A 22,923-nucleotide genomic window follows, 5' to 3' on the forward strand; every position below is an offset into this window, starting at 1 on the left:
AATAAACTGATAGATTCAGTGACTCGAATTCGTTATTCAATTTCAACATTCCTTAAATCACGTTCAACGTATATCACGCGAGTTTACCATAACTGTGAAGACCGTTTCCTGCGACCGTCCAACCAGAAGGGTCTACACCGAGGGGTAGCCACAACACGACGCCTCCTGAGCCGACCAAGCTGACAGCCAATCAAGAGAGTCACCTAAAGGTAGGATAACAATTCACACATTTCTAATAATAATAAATTCCTATTCACGTTCGCAATGTTCCGTGAAAATGTGCCCTACTAATTCTATTAACTATTCGTCTCCCGGATTGGTCGAGCCGATGCCTATCACGCGCGGCTATTTTGATTGGATAAGCACTGCATGCTGCACCGCGTCATTGTTCTATCAACATCGTATTGATAAAACTTATTACTTGTGCGATAATTGTTACCTCCAAGCTCCCCCCGAGACCCACTTGCTTTACACATACAACTGCGCCACTACATACATATCGGTTTCGGTGACTGCCAAGAATACTGCTCGGTTTGTAATGTATTATTAGCCATCCGCAGTATCTTACACGAGTGTCGCGCCTGTATTAGCATATTTGAGGAATTCCTGCGTTATCTTGAACAGAGCGACGATCTTCCAACTGACTTTACCGAAGCTACTATCGACACGATCTCTGAAGATCCGGTCTGTTAATTTTGTAAATTTGTCCAGTTTCACGAGTCATAGGCCAGTATTCATAGTCGGATCTTATATTTAAGATCATCTTAAGTACTGTCTTAAGATGCCATCAACCAATCACAGAGCTGTATTAGCATCTTAAGACATTGCTTGAGACGATCTCAAAATAAAATTCAACTATGAATACCGGCCATAATCACCTCAGAGTGCAGGGCAGTAGCCGCGATTTCATAATTTGGCCGCGTGCTCGTCCTGCACGTAACACTTGCATTTATTTTCCACTAAAAATCACTAACACATTGGGTGCTTTCCATTTAATGACACAAGTCGACACAAGTGTCGTTCTATCTTTGTTACTCATTGAACATAAAAAAAGATAGAACGATGCTTGTGTCGACTTGTGTTACTAAATGAAAAGCACCCATTATAGGTCTGTTCTTTGGGTACGTTCGGGGAGACACTATTAAGGCCGAAATCACATGGTGCGGAATAGAGCTGCGAAATAGAACGTGCGTCATACTTCTGTGAAGTTAGCCACCCAACTTCGGCTTTATTAATTTTCACTAATTGGTATCGTTTGGTGGTCGTTTGGTGGTGTTTGGTAGTCCAGTCCCATCGTTTGGTGGTTAGCCGTTTTTCTGTAATATCAAAAATAAAATTTGGGTGTGAAGTTAGCCCGACATTGGGTGTTTACGATAATGGCTATCCGAGTAATTTTCTCTAGGACCGAAATATATGATAAGCACAACCATCTACTATCATCATGATTCGTGACAACTCAATGCTGTCCGGTATAGCCAAATCATCACGAGCAAGTTGCGAGTTGCGAGTTCCGTGAGTTTGTAGCAGGTAACCTAAAAAGTACGACAATAATTTGATTATTACAATTAAAAATAATCTGTTTTTAATGTATGTTTTTAATGGTAAGATTATTAACTTCATTAAAATAGTAATTATATAACACAATCATGTATTTTTAAAGTATTGTCTAAAGTAATATTAAAGAGATTATTTTATTTACAAATATTTTATTTATTAATTTATCTATCAAGTTTCTATTATAACGTATATCTGACGCATATCTAACGTATATCTATTTATAACAGTATATCTTAATTTACTATGCACTTGTATTACAAATTAAAAAAATTTATTGTAAACATTATTATTAGTTTCACATTAGTGAAATATTCATGCATAATATTTATACATAAAGATATATTATTTTTTAAAATAATGATAACACCATGCAACTTATCATTAACAGTTGTTACAAGAAAGAAAAATATTTATACTTAAATTTTTATTTTACTTGTAATCTAAAAAATATTATTAATAATGATTTATTTAGTAATTTTACATAATTTATCTCATTTGTTTCAAAGTGTTAACACCATCCGTTTAATAAAAGATGACTTTTCTAATATATATGTTAGTTAATAAATAATAACATTTATTGAGAATCAATGTTTAATTAAAATATTATATTAGGTTTTGAAATAATACCGTTATGATAGAAACTTGATAGACAAAATAAATATTTGTAAATAAAATAAACTCTGATATTACTTTAGACAATACTTTAAAAATACATGATTGTGTTACATATAATTACTATTTTAAAGTTAATAATCTTATCATACATTAAAAACAGATTATTTTTAATTGTAATAATCAAATTATTTATGTCGTACTTTTTAGGTTACCTGCTATAAACTCACGGAACTCGCAACTTGCTCGTGATGATTTGGCTATATATACCGGACAGCATTGAGTTGTCACGAATCATGATGATAGTAGATGGTTGTGCTTATCATATATTTCGGTCCTAGAGAAAATTACTCGGATAGCCATTATCGTAAACACCCATTATTTATTTTTGCACCAATTTTAATTTTAAGAAGCTCATTCGATTCGGAATCGTTTGGTGGTCACAAATATGCTAATGAAAACGTTTGGTAGTCAACCGTTTTCGTAGAAATTAGAAAAAACCGTTTTTGAATATCGTCATTGGTTTTGGTATCACTGGATATTCCCCAGATAAATATTATTTATCATACAAATTCACTTTCAAAGGCGTCAACAGATGTAAAATTGTTTGGTGATCACGAATAAACTAATGAAAACGTTTGGTGGTCAACCGTTTTCGTAGAAATTAAAAAAAAAACGTTTTTGAGTGGCATCGTTGCAAAATTTCTCAAACGAATATTATTTTTCATACAATTTCACTTTCAAAGGAGTTATTGGATGTAAAATTGTTTGGTGGACACGAATAAACTAATGAAATCGTTTGGTGGTCATCCGTTTTCCTAAAAATTCGAAAAAACCCAGACAACACGCATGTCTAAAAGACGTCTTTAAGACGTCTTAAAAGAGACTTTACCAAAAGACGTCTTTATGACGTCTAAAATACGTCTTTTTTAAGAAATCTTCTTTGAGACGCCATTTAGACGTTTTTACGACGTCTGAGAAAGACGTTTTTAAGACGTCGAATGACGCACATAACCAAATCTGCCGTGTGATGCGATCAAGTCAATCGACGTGCTTATCCCGTATCAATTTTTTAAACTCTCGCATGTATCGCGTGTGTGTTGGGACGTTTTGTCCCGGTTTGCTGTGTAACGCAGCCGAGTGTGGATACGTTAATACAAACTTTTTAACTCTCGTACGTATCGCGTATGTAGGCTGTTATTGGAAATAATTAACCTTTCTGACATTTTTGACAACAGTTTTTGACAATTAACAAACCGGACGATAATAGTGTTGCGCTTAAGTTGCTGTAAAATATGTGACTGAATCCAGTATCTCTGTAAAATTCTGTAATTTCCAATCACGAAAACATGAAATAAAATTAAAATATATAATATAAAATTTTTTATTTATAAAAAAAACTTTTAAATAATAAAATAAAAATAATGAAATATGTATTAAATATAAAGTATTTTGTTTAAAATAATTAAAAATAAAAAATAATAAACCTAGCTTTTGGAATCCTTGGCGGAAAAATTTTCTAAAAGTGTGTTTCAAATTTAGCATTTTTCTGTAAAACCTACAAAAAAATGCTAGAATTGGAACACTTTTGTAAATTTTTGTAGTTTTTTAGAGATTTTGTAGAAATTTTTTTGCCAGGGATGTCTAAATAATTTTTATATAAGACGTCTCAAAAACGTCATAAATAAAAAAAATTAGACGTCTTTTAGACGTCTTAAAAACGTCTTAAATCGGGTCATAAGACGTCTTAAAGACGTCTAAAAGATGTCTTTCTGATAGTTTTATAAGACGTCTTATAGTAATATAAGACGTCTTTTAGACGTCTTTAAGACGTCATAATGTTCTCTGGGAACCGTTTACAATTGGCATCATTATAAACTCACTAGGCAAATATTATTTTTCGTACAAATTCAAAGGCATTATTGGATGTAAAATCGTTTGATGGTCACGAATATATTAATGAAAACGTTTGGTGGTCAATCGTTTTCTTTAATATTGCAGAAAAAATGCTGCCGAATGGCCTTGCTGTAAAACTCCCTAGAGAGATTTTAATTTTTTAAACAAATTTACTTCACAAAGGATTATTCGATGCGTAATCGTTTGGTGGTCGCTAATTTCGTAATTGAAACGTTTAGTGGTTAATGTCGTCGTGAAGAAAAAGTAAATAACGACGTGCGCGCGTTTCATGCGGATAGGTCATTACACGACATTGCGGAATTAGCGGAAAAAATTTCATTTTTCTACCAATTTCACTTTGCGAGGGGTCATTTGACGCGTAATCGTTTGGTGGTCGCAAATTTCGTAATTAAAACGTTTGGTAGTTCATCTTGTCGTCAAAGAACCTGAATAACTGCGTGCGCGCGTTTCATGCGGATAGGTCATTACACGACAACGCGAAATTAGCGGAAAAAGTTTCATTTTTCTACCAATTTAATTTTGTGAGGGGTCATTCAACGCGTAATCGTTTGGTGGTCGCGAATTGTGTAATTAAAATGTTTAGTGGTTCGTCTTGTCGTCAAAAAAAGCTAAATGACCGCGTGGGACTTTTCGTTAGGTTATAAGTCATGTCACACTTTGGAATCATCGACATATAGAATGGACTAAAAGCATTGCGATAGGTTAGCGCGCGCCTGCTTTAGAGTGAGAGGTACTACACCTGAGGCCTATGTTTGTCTCTTTTGCAAGCTTCTGATTTGTTATTTCGTCTCCCTCCATTCACGGAGGAGGACGAAATAACAAATCAGAAGCTTGCAAGAGAGACAAACATAGGCCTCAGGTGTAGTACCTCTCACTCTAAAGCAGGCGCGCGCTTGCCCATTGAAATGCTCAGTCCATTCTATATGTCGATGTTTGGAATTAGCTTAACAAATCTTATTTTTATATCAATTTGACTTTGCAAGGAGTCATTCGATGCGTAATCGTTTGGTGGTTGCGAATATAATAACGAAAACGTTTGGTGGTCATGCGTTTTCTTAAAAATTTGAAAAAACCGTTTACGATTGGCATCATTGTAAACTCACTAGGCAAATATTTTTCGTACAAATTCACTTTCAAAAGCATTATTGGATGTAAAATCGTTTGGTGGTCACGAATATATTAATGAAAACGTTTGGTGGTCAATCGTTTTCTTTAATATTGCAGAAAAAATGCTGCCGAATGGCCTTGCTGTAAAACTCCCTAGAGAGATTTTAATTTTTCAAACAAATTTACTTCACAAAGGATTATTCGATGCGTAATCGTTTGGTGGTCGCTAATTTCGTAATTAAAACGTTTGGTGGTTAATGTCGTCGTGAAAAAAAGGTAAATAACAACGTGCGCGCGTTTCATGCGGATAGGTCATTACACGACATTGCGGAATTAGCGGAAAAAATTTCATTTTTCTACCAATTTCACTTTGCGAGGGGTCATTCAACGCGTAATCGTTTGGTGGTCGCAAATTTCGTAATTAAAACGTTTGGTAGTTCATCTTGTCGTCAAAGAACCTGAATGACTGCGTGCGCGCGTTTCATGCGGATAGGTCATTACACGACATCGCGGAATTAGCGGAAAGTTTCATTTTTCTACCAATTTAATTTTGCGAGGGGTCATTCAACGCGTAATCGTTTGGTGGTCGCGAATTTCGTAATTAAAATGTTTAGTGGTTCGTCTCGTCGTCAAAAAAAGCTAAATGACCGCGTGGGACTTTTCGTTAGGTTAGGTTATAAGTCATGTCACACTTTGGAATCATCGACATATAGAATGGACTAAGCATTGCGATAGGTTAGCGCGCGCCTGCTTTAGAGTGAGAGGTACTACACCTGAGGCCTATGTTTGTCTTTTTTGCAAGCTTCTGATTTGTTATTTCGTCCCCCTCCATTCACGGAGGAGGACGAAATAACAAATCAGAAGCTTGCAAGAGAGACAAACATAGGCCTCAGGTGTAGTACCTCTCACTCTAAAGCAGGCGCGCGCTTGCCCATCGCAATGCTCAGTCCATTCTATATGTCGATGTTTGGAATTAGCTTAACAAATCTTATTTTTCTATCAATTTGACTTTGCAAGGAGTCATTCGATGCGCAATCGTTTGGTGGTTGCGAATATAATAACGAAAACGTTTGGTGGTCATGCGTTTTCTTAAAAATTCGAAAAAACCGTTTACGATTGGCATCATTGTAAACTCACTAGGCAAATATTTTTTGTACAAATTCACTTTCAAAGGCATTATTGGATGTAAAATCGTTTGGTGGTCACGAATATATTAATGAAAACGTTTAGTGGTCAATCGTTTTCTTTAATATTGCAGAAAAAATGCTGCCGAATGGCCTTGCTGTAAAACTCCCTAGAAAGATTTTAATTTTTCAAGCAAATTTACTTTGCAAAGGATTATTCAATGCGTAATTGTTTGGTGATCGCTAATTTCGTAATTAAAACGTTTGGTGGTTAATGTTGTCGTGAAAAAAAGATAAATGACGACGTACGCGCGTTTCATGCGGATAGGTTATTACACGACCTCGCGGAATTAGCGGAAAAAATTTCATTTTTCTACCAATTTGACTTTGCAAGGGGTCATTCGACGCGTAATCGTTTGGTGGTCGCGAATTTCGTAATTAAAATGTTTGGTGGTTTGTCTCGTCGTCAAAAAAGCTAAATGATTGCGTGGGACTTTTCATTAGGGTTAGGTCATGTCACACTTTAGAATTTGCTGAACAAATTTTGTTTTTCTCTACCAATTTGACTTTGTAAGGGGTCATTCGATGCGTAATTGTTTGGTGGTTGCGAATTTCGTAATTAAAATGTTTGGTGGTTTGTCTCGTCGTCAAAAAAGCTAAATGATTGCGTGGGACTTTTCATTAGGGTTAGGTCATGTCACACTTTAGAATTTGCTGAACAAATTTTGTTTTTCTCTACCAATTTGACTTTGTAAGGGGTCATTCAATGCGTAATCGTTTGGTGGTCGCAAATATCATAACAAAAACGTTTAGTGGTCATCCGTTTTTGTAAAAATTCGATAAAACCATTTTTGATTGGCATCATTGTAAAATCACTAAAAAAATATTATTTTTTATACAAATTCACTTTCAAAAACATTATTGGATATAAAATCGTTTGGTGGTTACGAATATATAAATTAAAACGTTTGGTGGTCAACCGTTTTCTTTAATATTACAGAAAAAATGCTTCCGAATGGCCTTGCTGTAAAACTCCCTAGAACCATTTTAATTTTTCAAGCAAATTTACTTCGCAAAGGATTATTCGATGCGTAATTGTTTGGTGGTCGCAAATTTTATAAAAAAAACATTTGGTGGTTAACCGTTTCGTTAAAAAGTAAACAAAACCCGTTTGCGTTCTATCCCAGTGAACACATTTTATAGCGGCAATAACATGGAAGTTACATGTAATTTAACATTGTTATTCTTGTGATATGTAGGTGCTATATGACATGGAAATAACCTGTTACGTAATATTTGTTATATGCAAGTAATCTAGCTGTTATACATCGTTTTGGCGTTACAGTTATTCAACAAAAATTGTATAATCGTAACATAACACGTTTGTATCAATGTTATTACGGAACGATGCGTCGTAGTTGACTTAGAAATCAGACAACATTATAACATCCTGAATGACAGATCTATTTGATAATAAAAAAAATTATTATAAAGATGTTTTCAAAAATAACGGTTTGTCTACAATTACTGCGCACAAAAAATGCACAAAATCGAAATTCATCATGTGCTGAATAAAAACAGAATAATAAATGTATACCATTCAATTTTTTCTTAGAATTACGATCTATATAGTTAACCATCTAATTAATCATTTGAACGCTTCAAAGATTAGTGCTAAATAGATCGCAATTTCCATCAAATTAATTATTAAGGTTATGGAAAAAGATAAATTTAACAATGAAATTAATAAGTAAATAAATTCATGCTATTTATTTTTAATATGTTTTGCAAAATTTAATTGCTTTTATAAAAAATAATATAGTTGCGTCAGTTTATAACATATAAGTATATGTAGACAATAACAAGTACCCATATCGATGAGTCAAATTGGCGTAGCAGGTAGAGTACAAGGTTCGTCATCCTAAGGTCCCGGGTTCAAACCTAGCAGCGACAAGTACGAATAAAATAAAAAATTACATAATTTAAATTTAATTAATTAATAAAAATTTATTCTAAATGTAGTGTGCTGTTGATAAAAATAATTTAAAAAAAAATGAAATTTTTATTTTATTTTATTTTTCTTTGTAACTGTTGTGTAACGGTTAGATAACATGTAATTATAACATGTTATATTGCTGAGTCGGAAATTGTAACTTACATGTAAGTTACGTGTAATTTCAGAGTAACGTAACCTGTTATATTCGGTTACATTGCTGTTACACTGCTGCTATATTACTGTGTTCACTGGGATAGGTATAAATTGGTGCTCGGATTGGTCGTTTGTTGGACTCGTGTTAGCCCGGATCTACAATAGTGTAGTAAGCCTTAGGGCCACAGCACAAACTCTTTTATAACGCGTTACGTTACGTTAAGTACTGCATACGAACCTAAGTTGTACTTAAAATTTAACTTAAATCAACGCACAAAGAAATTCTTAACGTAAAAAAATAAGAACTTACGTTAAAAGTTTCTTTGTGCGTTGATGTAAGTTTAATTTTAAGTATGAACTTAGGTTTATGGAGCACTTAACGTAACGTAACGTGTTACGAAAAAGCTTGTGCGGTGGCTTTTACATCAACGTGTTGTCAACAAATAGATGTTGTCAGAAGGATAAAACATGTATAGTTAACTTATATTTTTATAAATAAATATGAAGTTTTACCATTTTTTTATATTTTTTACTATTTTTATAATGCGCGCAAAATAGTATGTAGACTAACTTATTAAAAAATCTGTTTTTGCTCTGTTTGTATAAAATAAAAAAATTTTTTAAATGTCATTTTTTATAATCTTTTAGTTATTAATATGCCACATTGTTTCCATAAGTGTATTTTTTTTGTTCTGACGTTTTAATCTACGTTTCTTAAAGATTTAATTTACACTTTTGTCACTCTTTTGTTACATTATAATTAACTTTCCCTTTACACTTGATTTATGCTCCATTAATTGTAGAGATAAAAAAGATATGATGGGATATTATTTGGATGTAATAGGATATCGTAAGATATTAATGAATATCTTACAATATCTTATAATATTTTAAGATATTTTTTGGGATATCGAAATATATTAATAAGATATCATATGATATCTTAAGATATTTTACGATATTTTAAGATATTTTTGTAGGATATCCCGGGAGCTACTCATTGAGATATCCGTGGGATTGCCTTCGTCTGTCTGGGATAATTTGGGATATCCTCAGGATAAAGTGTGCTGTGTGGGTTACGGCCGGCTAGGCCGTTATTTGTTCTCGGAAGTCTGTATTAAATTAAATCTCTCTGATAAAAGCGTGTGAGACATTAAAGTGGATAGACCTAACCTCCCCGGTGGGCTGGGGCCGGCGGATGGCCACGTGCCATCCCCGCCTTCGCCTCCATATGAAGAGATATCGAACGATCTGAAGAAATTTTGCACACAAATCAGTAAAAATATGTCTCAAGAAGAAGTCATGGATATAAGCCCGGTGGAAATAACGTCTGCAAAGAGAGCTCTTTCAACAGAAGGTGAGTCGGACAATCGTCAGCCTCCCCCCAAAAATCAAAAGAAGATCCGAAAGCCCCCTTCCAAGGAGGCTAAGGAACATGAGGCAGCCTCAACTTCATCTGAAATAGTGACCGGCACGCAGTCCAAGGACCTCCCAGTGAAATATGGTGCCTTTACAAAGGCCCCATATGTTTTACACTTTAGACTGCCCTCCTCAAAGACGGACAAGGAAAAGACGAGAAAGAGGACCTCCCTGCTAAAGGTATCAAAAATGCTTGCTAATGCCAACGTCAAATTTTTGAATCTAAGAAACTATTCGTTCGACATGTGGGTGGCTACTTTTCCCACGAAAACGGCAGCTAATGCAGTACTCTCTAATAAATATATAAAAGATGCAGGCTTTGCTGTTTTTATTCCGGCATACAAGCTAACACGCAAGATGGTCATCAGAAATATTCCTATAGAATTTTCTCTAGAAGAAATAAAGAAGGCAATAGAGGAGGAAAACTCCGACATTATGATACATAATATTTTTAGATTAAAGAAGAAGGATCGCACCACTGCCCTATGGACCGACTCAGAAAATATATGTGTGCAAAAAATGGGGGAGGACATCCCAGAGAGCCTCCTTATCATGCGCACAATAAACACAGTCACACCCTACATCTCATCGGTCAGACTATGTTATAAATGTGGCTATTTTGGTCACATTAGCAAATACTGCGAAAGGAATCCAAGATGTCTTCAATGTGGAGAGAGTGATCACCAAAGCTCAAAGGATCAGCCGTGCCAAAAGGAAAAAAAATGCATAAACTGCTCCGGTTCTCATTCAACCACAGATAGAGAGTGCCCTCTTTACGTTAGAAACGCTGAAATAGCAAGAGTGATGGCTTATGATAATCTCTTTGAGGCCAAAACTCTGGTTATCAGGCAAGAAAAGAAGACACCTGTAATAACACCGCCGAAAACAATCAAGAATTTTCCCCTTCTCCCACAAAAGAAGGGAGTGTCTTTGGTCGACAATCCGGCTATGTTCCAGTCATCAGTCAAGAGCGATCGGTTATGGACACAATTATTCACCCATTGCGCGGCAGAGGTTAAGGCTAGAGCGTACCGCCTGCTGGACTGGCTGCTGGAATTAGAAGAAATTGATGACCTATTTGACAGGATGGAGAAGACTTTGGAAAACCACAAGATAGTAGTGGAACACACAAAACAAAAAGTTAGGCAATAATCTTAAATATAATTTGAATACATAAGGAAAAAGGAGAAAGAGAGAGAGGAAGGAAAGGAATTTTCTCTTTTCTTTCTCTCTATATATCTTGTTCAGAGAACTTAAAGAAGAATTTTATATATATATATCTTTTTTTTCTTTTTTCCCTTTCTTTCTCTCCCCTCCCCTTTATCTTTTATTTATATTTTTTTCTTTTCTCTTTTCTTTTTCTTCCTTCTCTTTTTCTTCTTTATCTTTTTTTTATTTTGTTTTCATTCCTTTTTCATATTTTTTATTTATTTTATTTTTTATATTTTTATTTTTATTAGGATATACCAATCCCTGCTTTTGTTACAAAACTCACATAATTTAAATCCTAACCATAATGGCTTACGGCAGAATATCTAATTCGGATAACTGCAATAACTTTAATTTTATTCAATGGAACGCAAAATCTCTATTACATAGGTTCCACGATATGGAAAAGCAGAGCACAATTTATAAGGCATTTTGTTATTTCAGAGACTTGGCTAACTAATCAAAATACTTTCCTCTTGAGAGGATTTGACATAATTAGGAAGGACAGAGAGAACAGAAAAGGCGGCGGAGTGGCGATAATTGTGTCTCACTCTCTTAAGTATCGAGCCATCCAGATACCATACGATTGCTTAGGCAAGATAGAGGTTTGTGCGGCGGAAATTTTTCTTGTCGGTGAGTCTTTAATACTAATAGCATGTTACCGCCCTCCTAATTTAGGAGTTATTACAGATGACGAATGGAGTAGATTTATTAATCAATTTGGAAACCATATTTTGGTTATTTTTGCCGGAGATTTTAATGCTCACAATGGGCATTGGGGCTTGAATTATTCATGCCCAAACGGTAGAAATTTATGATCGGCTATTGAGGATTCGGATTTTGCACTGGTTGGGGATGGTTCTCCAACTTTTTGTGGTGACGCTATTAGAAGCCCTTCTACTATCGACCTCACTATTTGTCATGTATCTATGCTACCTAAAATCTAAAGAACGGTCCTCCCAGACGCATGGGGTAGCGATCATTTCCCGATCTGTGTCGAAACATTCTATTCCCAAAATATAGCAAAAAACCGATGAAAAGGCCCCCACTATATAATAAGTCAACCAACTGGAAAAATTTCCAAATAATTATGGATGCTGATGTCAAAAATCTTATTACAGACCAAGAAAATGATGTTCTTAGTATATACACTAAGCATATACACAACTTTTGTGGCCTCAATCGAAAAGGCTGTAAAGGAAGCATCAGCCCCGCTTAAGGACCGCCTTTCCATAGGCCCTCCTCCGTGCTTATGGTGGTCAAGAGAATGCGACAATCTCGTCAATGATAGAAAACTGGCATGGCACAGATTTAACATCACGAGAAATTACGAAGATTTTGAGCGCTACAAACAGCAATGTGGCATTAACGAAAAAAGGACTGCGCAGAATTAAATATGAAAAGTTTAAAGAATTCAATGAATCAATTAAAAAAGACACCAGCCCAACATTTATCTGGAACACTGTTAAAAAATTTGATTCAAGATGGAACCGTATTGAAAACAGTCAGTCAATATCCGAAGATAAGATTGAAACAATCTCCAAACAAATAGACGAACTCTTTCCCCCTTGGTCCCTCCCCCCACGCCAGATCTTATGTCTCCAGGATCAGATAACTTTATGGACCTTCCTTTTACTCACGAGGAACTAACTTGGGCTATAGAGTCAGTTAACGTGGAATCGAGTCCAGGTATCGATAGAATTGATTACAAAATTATTAAAAATTTCTCCCGATGGGCAGATCGGTTTCTTCTTAGAATTTTTAATCTGATTTTAGAAAAGGTCTTTTTCCAGAAGAATGGAGGAAATATCTAGTTTGCTTCATTCCTAAAACAGGCAAAAACAAGTTCCGCCCAATTTCGTTGTCATCGTACCTAGGAAAGATAATGGAAAGAATGATTACCAATCGTCTTCTTTGGTGGTTGGAAGTCAATAACGTTCTCCCGTCCTCACAATTTGGCTTCCGTAAGCAAAAATCCTGTATGGATAATTTGTCAATTCTTTACGCTGATATTATTGGGGGTTTTGAAGAAAAGAGGAATGTTCCTGCGGTTTTCCTAGACATCAAGGCCGCCTATGACAACGTTCTACCGAATATATTAATCAATAATTTACTGGAAATAGGTATTCCTCCTCTTACTCGTCAATTTATATTTAATTTAACATCTTTTAGGCGTGTATCTTGTCGATTTCAGGAATTAGACGTCAAAAGATATGCATATAAAGGCCTTCCGCAAGGAAGTGTCTTAAGTCCTATTCTATACACACTGTATGTCCAAGATTTGGATAGATATTGCCAGAAGGAAATTAATATTTTACAATATGCCGACGATGTCTGTCTCTACTCCTCCCAATTCTCGGAGAACGGAGGAATCAGGGCCCTTGAGGCTTCAGGCAAAAGAATTAATATATCCTGTCACATTCCACACAGCACACTTTATCCTAGGAATGTCCCTAGGATGTCATTTTGGGATATCGCAATATCGTTGGATATCCGTGGACCGTCTGCGATATCCAAGGGATATCCAAGGGATGCACAAATATCCACCGATTTGACATCCTGCAGATATCTCAAACGATATCTAGAGGATGTCCAAGGGATTTCCTGAGATATCGTAATATACCCTAGTAAAAAAATTTGTTAGAATTAAAAAAATTATTTTCAGGATTTCTGATAAATATTCCAATTTTTATAAGAATTGAAACATTTCTCGGAAAAACTTTAAAAATAAAAAATTGTGATTAATTTAGAAAATTTTTGAATATTTCTAAGTATTTTTGAGAGTTTCTAAGAATTGAAAAAAACTTGAACAAAAAATAAAAAATTCTAATTATTTTTACGGTAATCTTGTAAAAGGAAGAAGACTATAACAACATGTTTCAGCCAAGCCACAGTCGTACCCGTTAAAGCATGTTTAATCTCTATATCTGAAAAAACGGTCACCCATCTAAGTGTCAACCATCGCCGACGTTGCTTGACTTCGAAGACCGTACGCATCCTAACGCCACGTGATAATCCATGAACACTTCTTGTCTATGCATACATATTTGTTATGCATACATATCATTACAATAGATGTTATCAGAAGGATGAAATATGTATAGTTAAATTATATTTTTATGAATAAATATGAAGTTTTAGTTTTTTATTCATTTTTACATATGCGTGCAAAATAGCATGTGGAATAACTTATTAAAAAGTTTGTTTTTGCTCTGTTTGTATAAAATCAAAAAAATTTTTTAATGTCATTTTTTATAATTTTTTAGTATTATTAATATATACCACATTATTTCGATAAGTGTACTTTCTTTATGTTCTGTTTTAATTTACGTTTCTTAGAGATTTAATTAACGCTTTTGTCACTCGTTTATTATATTATAATTCACTTTTCTTTTACACTTGATTTACGCTCTATTAATTGTAGAGATAAAGGATATGATGGAACCCAGCAAACACCAAATATAAATGCAATATAACGTGAGAGTAACATGTAATATAACAGACGTTACACTTTATTTATATTATAGTTACGAAACTTTACTACATATATGTGATGTAACAAAGTTATGAAGCTATAATATTACTTTGTTATTTGTATGTTACAATAACCGGACAGTGATGTAACCACAATGTTGCGTGGTTACACAACAATTGTTTTACTTATGTTATATAAATATTATAAAATTTGAATTTTGTGAGACTCTAACCTCAATCGCACAACGTACATCTCGTGCATTAGGCGCGCTTTCCCCTAGTGGATGCTATAATGACGAAAGAGAGACGTTGTTTTTCTTGCAACTTGACTTTAATCAGGTAATCCTTTATGTTTTTTAAGTCAACATTTATTAAAGATTATATAAAAAGGTGTAGAAAATGTTGCTGCATTTAATTAACATATATTAATTTTCTTATATATAATATACATCATAGATAACTTGTTATAATCTTTCCTACATGTTTTGTAGGTTATGTTTAGTCAGCAACAACAATATAGATTTATAAGTTATAACCGCCTTTATATATTTTTTATTTTTGATATTACATGTTAATTCGATGCAACATGTATTGTGGAATTGACGGTACATTGATAATTATACAATTTAGATCCATCATACAATTTCGATAAAATTGTATACGCTGCTTATTCGATGCATTTTTGCACAAAATGAACAAAAAAGTATGGCAGATAAAAGTTCTACTCTATCTTGCGAAGCAATAAATTTATCGTTAAAGTTAAAACTAACAGATATGTATATTATCAAATCTATTATTGACAAAATGTATAGCGATATGTTTCTTGTTTTGATCTGCACAACTACATATTTTTATATTTAAATAATGTATTTCTTAAGTAAATTTAAAGATAATTTATTATTCGGGCTGCTAGTTTTACATACATTTCTGCAAAAGTCACATAGCATATGTGTAAATCATACAATATATAAAGGCAGTTATAAACTTATAAATATAATTTATAAAGACGTATCATATTAAAACTAATTTTATATTACAGGATTCTGCCAATTATTCCTACATCATTCGGACAACTGTTCTTCTTAAAATTTAAAAGAACGTAAAGAATAACTGAAGTTTATAAAAGTTGAAGAAATTTTCACAAGGATTAGAACAGGTAAGAATAAATTATAGCCATTATATGTTTTTAGAATAAAACCCAGCAAATTAGAGATAGGAATAATCAAATGTTCCTTCTCAAGTTCCACTTTTGTGCACATTTCCAGAATAATCATACGCACATTCACTGGTCATTCTTAAATTATTCTATAAATAAAAATATCTTATTTTGTCTTTCGTCTCATATATGCCTATTTTGTAGTCTTTCGTCTTATATATGCCTCAATTTACAAACAATTAAGTTAGAGAATCAAAAATATAAATAAAAATTCTGAATGTGATCATTGTGAATGTATGAAAAGAATTGTATTAATTAGAATAAATTATTTTGGGAACAACAGAGTATTTAAATACTTACTTTTTAGTTTTTAATGTAACTAAGAGCTTTATCAGTATAATTCTGAGGCGTATATCTGGCTGACACAAAATGCATAACAGTTACTAAATGACTAAGACCTACAGATAATCTTTGACATTCATAAACATATTTCCTATATTACAGCCTGCGACCACATCATCGGCAGGTTAGTTGAGTGACATTAGTCTGTATACTTTGTTGTAATTGTTTCAGATCAGATTTCGCTTTTTATTTATTTTAGTAATCTAAAAAGATGGTTGTACGATACCTTTAAGAGTCACATAGTTGCAATACAATATTAAAATAAAATTATAACATTTGTCATTATTCTCTTACCTAGCCTGCCATAAGATAATGACATACTTGAAGAACTAGGAGGTACACCTTTGGATAATCCTTTTGATATGAATTGCTCTGCCAATTCTTTATATAATGGTTCGCTAAGCTTAAACAGAGACAAACTTCGGTGAATTTTTTATCAATAGCATACACCAGCTTACAAGAAAGAGAATTTTGGTGTAACAGCCAACAATTTTTTAATAATTATTAATAAAATTTCTTACTGCTTCTCTTTAAAATTCGAATAATAAATATGATAATAATGATAATCTCATCAAATTGCTTGTTCTTTATTAAAATCTTTTGCGAAGGTTTTCTCGAAACAAGTTAGATTGTAATATAGATATTTTCTCACACAAAAAATAAACTGTTCACTTCATCCTATAACTTTTTTGGTAAAATTATGTTATTTGATACCTTCAAGGTCCCACATATTCTGTTCGGCACACTGTAAATTCCAAGCTGTGAGGTTAATCTCTCTTTTATATCTTTCTTTCCTTACTCGTCTACTCTTTCTTCTACTTTAATCTCAAATAAAGTGTTTCTTCCTTTCTTGCTTTTAATATAACTAAAAATAAAACATAACACAAAGTATTAATCTTATCTCAGAATACTTACTCCATACAAAAAAATAAAAATTTTGTGAGACTTATCTGATTATACAACCCATTGTGTTAGACTAAACTTCAAATTAAGCACAGTCGTATTTTCCTTCACGATGTAAATATGCAAATTATGCATAAAACTAAAAACTGACTCGCTGCTAACCTCGCGCACGTCATCATGTTGCGGCGTTGCGTCGGTTGCGCGTGCACCAGCGTGCAAAATAGCGAGATGCGTACATGCGCATGACGGTTTATTCGTACCAATCCTCGAATATTCTAAATACGTATTTAATGTTCTATATATGAATTAGTGTATTGGTGAGCGTTATATAATATTATTTATTATTTTCTTTTTACAGAAAACTGAACTTAAATGGAAGCGCTTGCACTCATGTCACCAGGGGCTGTAATCTCTTATGTATTTTTCGTGACCAGCGTTTGTTGCGCCACCGCTGTAAGCGAACCCGCCGAACCGAACTAAAATGCAATATGGCCGTCTAAAATCAACATGGCCGTAGTAATGAGTTCCGTTCAACAAGCAAAGTAAAGTGAAGCAAAGCTTACGAGCGAAGAAGGAGGTTATTTCTTACGAACGGAATAATTAAAACTGATGGTATGTAATCGCAATTCCGCTTACAGAAACAGCTTTTTTCTCGCTGCGATTTAATTTGTGGTATGGTATAAAGAGACTTTTTTTTTTAGACACCAGTAACTGTTCCAATGTGTACACCAGCCTTCGACACCATATAGAATAAAGATGCTGTCAGAGGAGTTAGATGAGGGAGCTACAACCAAGAAAAAGCAATCTGTGATCACATTACTTAGCTTCGACAAACGATGACCTAAGTTCAACTGATTGTAGGCTCTTACGTCCACGTGGAATCAGCTGCTCCTTTGCAACTTGCAACAGGCTAAGGCTGCGTTCCGATATTAATTGTCAGTACTGAAAATCTACAGTATATGTGACGTAAACTATAGATTTTCAGTACTGGCAGTGAATATCGAAACGCAGCCTAAGTTACGAAGAAGCAGCTGATTCCACATGAACGTAAGAAAGAGGCTACAATCAGTTGAACTTTGGTCATCGTTTGTCGAAGCTGAAGGAGAAACAACGTGATTTAGAGAATAAGGTGCTCTGTCACATAGAATGTAATTCTATTATAAAACATGTAATGGTTCCATAAAATAAATAAGTTCAAAAAATTTATTAAATATTAATTTGAATGTGTATGTATGTGCATGTGTGTACGTACGGGTCAATGGATGGAAGGGGAGTGAGGTGAAAGGGGAAAGAGCGGCCATATTGCATTTTAGTTCGGTTCGGCGGGTTCGCTTACAGCGGTGGCGCAACAAACGCTGGTCACGAAAAATACATAAGAGATTACAGCCCCTGCATGTCACTATCATGTCCTGACAATTTCGGATTTTATAAAACTATAGGAGACGTGATTGACGTTGAGATTGTGATTGACAGCTGGAGCAAAGCTATAATTTAGTTCAACATTACGTGAAGTTTATTTAATGTTTTTCTCTTATTTTCCCTCGTTTTTTATGTTTTAAAAATTATTTTTAAAATATATTTACTAATAATCATAAAGTATAATATGTATACATTTGTTTAGATATAAGTTTATTTTGTTGATAAATATATGTGTTAAATATATTAAGAAGTTTATTGAAAGACTATTTTTAATGTTATCTTTTTCCTTTATAATTATATCTATCCTTTATAATTTTAGAACTTACAATTTTCAGGAAGTCAAGTTCTTAAATTAATTTTACATAAAACAACGAAATTGCATTCAAAAGTATTTTTTGTTTTATGTAAACTTAATTAAGTACTTAACCTCCTGGGAATTATGTGCTAAAATATAACATGTACATATATAACAACACTGTAATTATTTTTTATAACAGCAATATAATAGTTTATATTGCCATTACAAAACATCTCGGTTATAGTTTATAACAGTTCAGTTCTACGCTATATTTATGTTATGTAACTACAACATCACATGAGTAGGAAATTATAACTAACAGGAATGTTACATGTAACGTTCATGTAATATTACCTGTTACATTCCGTTTTATTGCAGCAATGTAATGGTTATATATTGGTGTTTGCTGGGAATTTATCTGGATGTAATAGGATATCGTAAGATATTATAGAATATCTTACAATATCTTATAATATTTTAAGATATTTTTTGGGGATTCGAAATATATTAATGGGACGTCATATGATTCTTAAGATATTTTACGATATTTTAAGATATTTTTTATAGGATATCCCGGGAGCTACTCATTGAGATATCCGTGGGATCGTCTGTCTGGATAATTTGGGATATCCTCAGGATAAAGTGTGCTGTGTGGGATATTGGACTATCCCTTTCTCCACAAAAAACGCAATTTTGCGTTTTTAAAGAAACCCGTATTAAAAGCTCTCGATGGAGGTTTCAGGCTTACAGATCCTGTCTACGACAAAAGTAACCTTTTTAGGTCTAACATTCCAAGCTAATTTCAAATGGAATGCCCATGTCCTGGAAATAGAGAAAAAATGCCTAACTCTATAAAAAACTATTAAATGTCTGGGCCGAAATGGTGGGGGTCCGACCCAAGTATTCTTAAAAGAATTTATCGTGCTCTAATCAGATCTCGCATTGAATACGGGGGTTTTTGTTACACAGAGTGAGTCCCAGATGCGCACAGTAATAAACGGACACAGCAAGCTGAGTGAAACGGACACAGTAACAAACGGACACAGACCAAACGGACACAGTAATAAACGGACACAGTGCGAAACGGACACAGACCAAATGCGCACAGAGCGAAACGGACACAGTGCGAAACGGACACAGAACAAATGCGCACACTGCACATGCGCACAGACCAAATGCATACACGGAAAGTCGCAAACCCATGTGATGCAGTGAATGTTTTGCACGCACATACACACACACACACCACACACGGGGAATGCAAGGGAGGCCTTCGGCCCCCCTCCCATCCAAGTCGCTAACCTATGTGACTTTACTCTGCTGCAATGTACATGGATTGCATTTGATCCGTACGCACGTGCAGAGTGCGCATGTGCAGTGTGCGCATTTGGTCCGTGTGCATTTGGTCCGTGCGCATTTGGTCTGTGTCCGTTTCGCACTGTGTCCGTTTCGCTCTGTGCGCATTTGGTCTGTGTCCATTTGTTACTGTGTCCGTTTTGCACTGTGTCCGTTTCGCTCTGTGCGCATTTGGTCTGTGTCCGTTTCACTCAGCCTGCTGTGTCCGTTTATTACTGTGCGCATCTGGGACGCTCCCGTTACACAACATCTCTCAAGATCTCTCGAATAGATTAGATAAGCTCCAAATGAGAGCTTTAAGAATTGTAATGGATATAGAAACTCTACTCCACTTAATGTATTCTTACGGAAGCACGCGAGCCCTCTCTTTACTACAGAATAAAATATCTGGGTCTTAAACTATATTACACGAATGAACACTTCTTATGACCATCAGCTGAAACACACAATTAGAAAATTGAGTGAAACTCCACACCAACAGGCGTGGTCACCAGTTAGAACTCCACTCCTAACAGCATATAAGGAGTTTTCCAAGTATGCTGAATGGTTCCCAAGTAGATCTACCCCCACATGCTATCCTTCCAATTACGAAGCATTTTTCTCCTCCCTGAGGTGGATGAAGTTAGTGGCTATGAGATCGCTCAATCTAAAAACTGCACAAAAATACATTTTTAAAAATTTTGAATCTGAATTAAAATTTACACAATTTATTTACACAGACGGGTCGACATCAGAGAACGCTGTTTCATCCGGCTTCGCAGTTATATCGGGATCAGGAGAAATATTGGGTGTATATTAGAACCGCGGGATTTGTCTCATCCTTTTGTGTCGAGGCCATGGCTATTCTGGAATCTTTAAGAATCATTCGGATAAGAAATGGAAAGCTGCTACAATTTTTTCGGACTCGAAATCAACTATTTCAGCTATTAAAGCTGAATTCAAACCAATCATAGCTCACACATCATTTTGGACATAAAGGATAATCTTTGGAACCTAAAACAAGAGGGCTTCTCGGTGAAACTCGTGTGGATTCCGAGTCACAAAGGTATCCCGGGAAATGAAAGAGCTGATATCGCTGCCAAGCAAGCCAGTATCTCAGGGCAAAGGTCAACAACGACATCCCGATAAGAGAAGCTAAGAACTTGTGGAAAAAAGTCACTCGACAGGAGTCAGAAAAATGGTGTCGAGAAAAAAGTCAGTTTCGAGGATCATATTATTTTACAAATTTTGAGACCGCGAGCACCATTCGTGGTTTGACACATATAATCTCAGGAGAAGAATTATCACGTCTATAAATAGATTCAGAAGTGGACATACTTCTCTCTCTGCATGCCAGTCTTTTTCGCTTCCTCATAGTAGACCTGCCTAACTGTCCTTATTGTGGGGAGTACGAAACTCCGGAACATGTCTTTTGGTCGTGCTTTAAATACTCTGAACAGAGACTCACCCTTTAAATGATTTATCAAAGGTCTTGAGTTTCCGGACCATATTCGCTTGAGTATCTGTTGTCTCTTCCTTCATCAGAATTTTTATACGCTTTAGAAAAATTATAGGCTCCATTCCAACTGTTTATGAAGCCCATTAAGCTCTGCTTTTACTTAAACCAACAAAAAAAGAGGAAAAAAAATTAAAAAAAAACAATAATTATAATAAAGATAGGTATTTTATTCATAACTATAGGTAATTATCTTTGTAAATCTCCATTGTATCATAATGTACAAACTTGTTAGAAATCTTATTTTTAAGTCTTATTTGTTTAAGCTATATAAAGTTAATTTCAAGACTCGTCTATTCTGTTAGCAGATAAGAATTAGACATCTAAAAACTTTAAGTCTAGCTTAAATGGTAGTGAGATGTAATCAAAGAAAATTCTATTTTATTGTTTGTCTTATAGGCTTCTTTACTTAAATTTTCTGCGGAAGTTTGCCGACATGGGGTGTTTACGATAATGGCTATCCGAGTAATTTTCTCTAGGACCGAAATATATGATAAGCACAACCATCTACTATCATCATGATTCGTGACAACTCAATGCTGTCCGGTATAGCCAAATCATCGAGCAAGTTGCGAGTTGCGAGTTCCGTGAGTTTGTAGCAGGTTACCCTAAAAAGTACGACATAAATAATTTGATTATTACAATTAAAATAATCTGTTTTTAATGTATGATAAGATTATTAACTTAAAATAGTAAGTATATGTAACACAATCATGTATTTTTAAGTATTGTCTAAAGTATATCAGAGATTATTTTATTTACAAATATTTATTTTGTCTATCAAGTTTCTATCATAACGGTATTATTTCAAAACCTAATATAATATTTTAAATTAAACATTGATTCTCAATAAATGTTATTATTTATTAACTAACATTATATTAGAAAAAGTCATCTTTATTAACGGAGGGTGTTACACTTTGAAACAATGAGATAATTATGTAAAATTACTAAATAAATCATTATTAATAATATTTTTTAGATTACAAGTAAAATAAAATTTTAAGTATAAATTTTTTCTCTTGTAACAACTGTTAATGATAAGTTGCATGGTTATCATTATTTAAAAAGCATATATCTTTATGTATAAATATTATGCATGAATATTTCATAATGTGAAACTAATAATTGTTACAATAAATTTTTTAAATTTGTAATACAAGTGCATAGTAAATTAAGATATACTGTAAACAGATATACGTAGATATGCGTTAGATATACGTTATAATAGAAACTTGATAGACAAATTAATAAATAAAAATATTTGTAAATAAAATAATCTCTTTAATATTACTTTAGACATACTTTAAAAATACATGATTGTGT

General features: G+C 34.1%; 1 protein-coding gene and 1 long non-coding RNA gene across 5 annotated transcripts; both read left to right on the forward strand.

The window, feature by feature from the left end:
* The first annotated feature begins 73 nt into the window (after positions 1–73).
* LOC118648143 lies at positions 74–16,478 on the forward strand. 4 transcript variants are annotated; one of them, XR_004965173.1, is made up of 4 exons: positions 90–209; positions 9,447–11,025; positions 11,539–11,727; positions 12,216–12,449. XR_004965173.1 is itself a non-coding variant. In XM_036294427.1 (3 exons), exons 2-3 carry the CDS (start codon positions 9,751–9,753, stop codon positions 11,548–11,550), a joined length of 1,287 nt encoding a protein of 428 aa, XP_036150320.1. In that variant the 5' UTR covers positions 90–209; positions 9,447–9,750; the 3' UTR covers positions 11,551–12,112. The 4 variants fall into 4 exon arrangements, 1 of the variants encoding a protein (XP_036150320.1); XM_036294427.1 differs by lacking the exon at positions 12,216–12,449 and having other exon boundaries at positions 11,539–12,112; XR_004965174.1 differs by lacking the exons at positions 9,447–11,025; positions 11,539–11,727; positions 12,216–12,449 and adding an exon at positions 15,608–16,478 and having other exon boundaries at positions 74–209.
* A 952-nt stretch (positions 16,479–17,430) lies between these two features.
* Positions 17,431–18,209, forward strand: LOC118648145. Its single transcript, XR_004965176.1, has 2 exons — positions 17,431–17,641; positions 17,731–18,209. It is a non-coding gene; the product is annotated as an uncharacterized LOC118648145 (long non-coding RNA).
* The last annotated feature ends 4,714 nt before the right edge of the window (positions 18,210–22,923 follow it).

Source organism: Monomorium pharaonis, unplaced genomic scaffold (assembly GCF_013373865.1).
Source record: "Monomorium pharaonis isolate MP-MQ-018 unplaced genomic scaffold, ASM1337386v2 scaffold_232, whole genome shotgun sequence".
Classification (NCBI taxonomy): Eukaryota; Metazoa; Arthropoda; class Insecta; order Hymenoptera; family Formicidae; genus Monomorium; species Monomorium pharaonis.

Coding starts and splice junctions, on each gene's coding strand:
- LOC118648143 (XM_036294427.1), top strand. CDS start 9,751: ATGTCTCAAGAAGAAGTCATGGATATAAGCCCGGTGGAAATAACGTCT.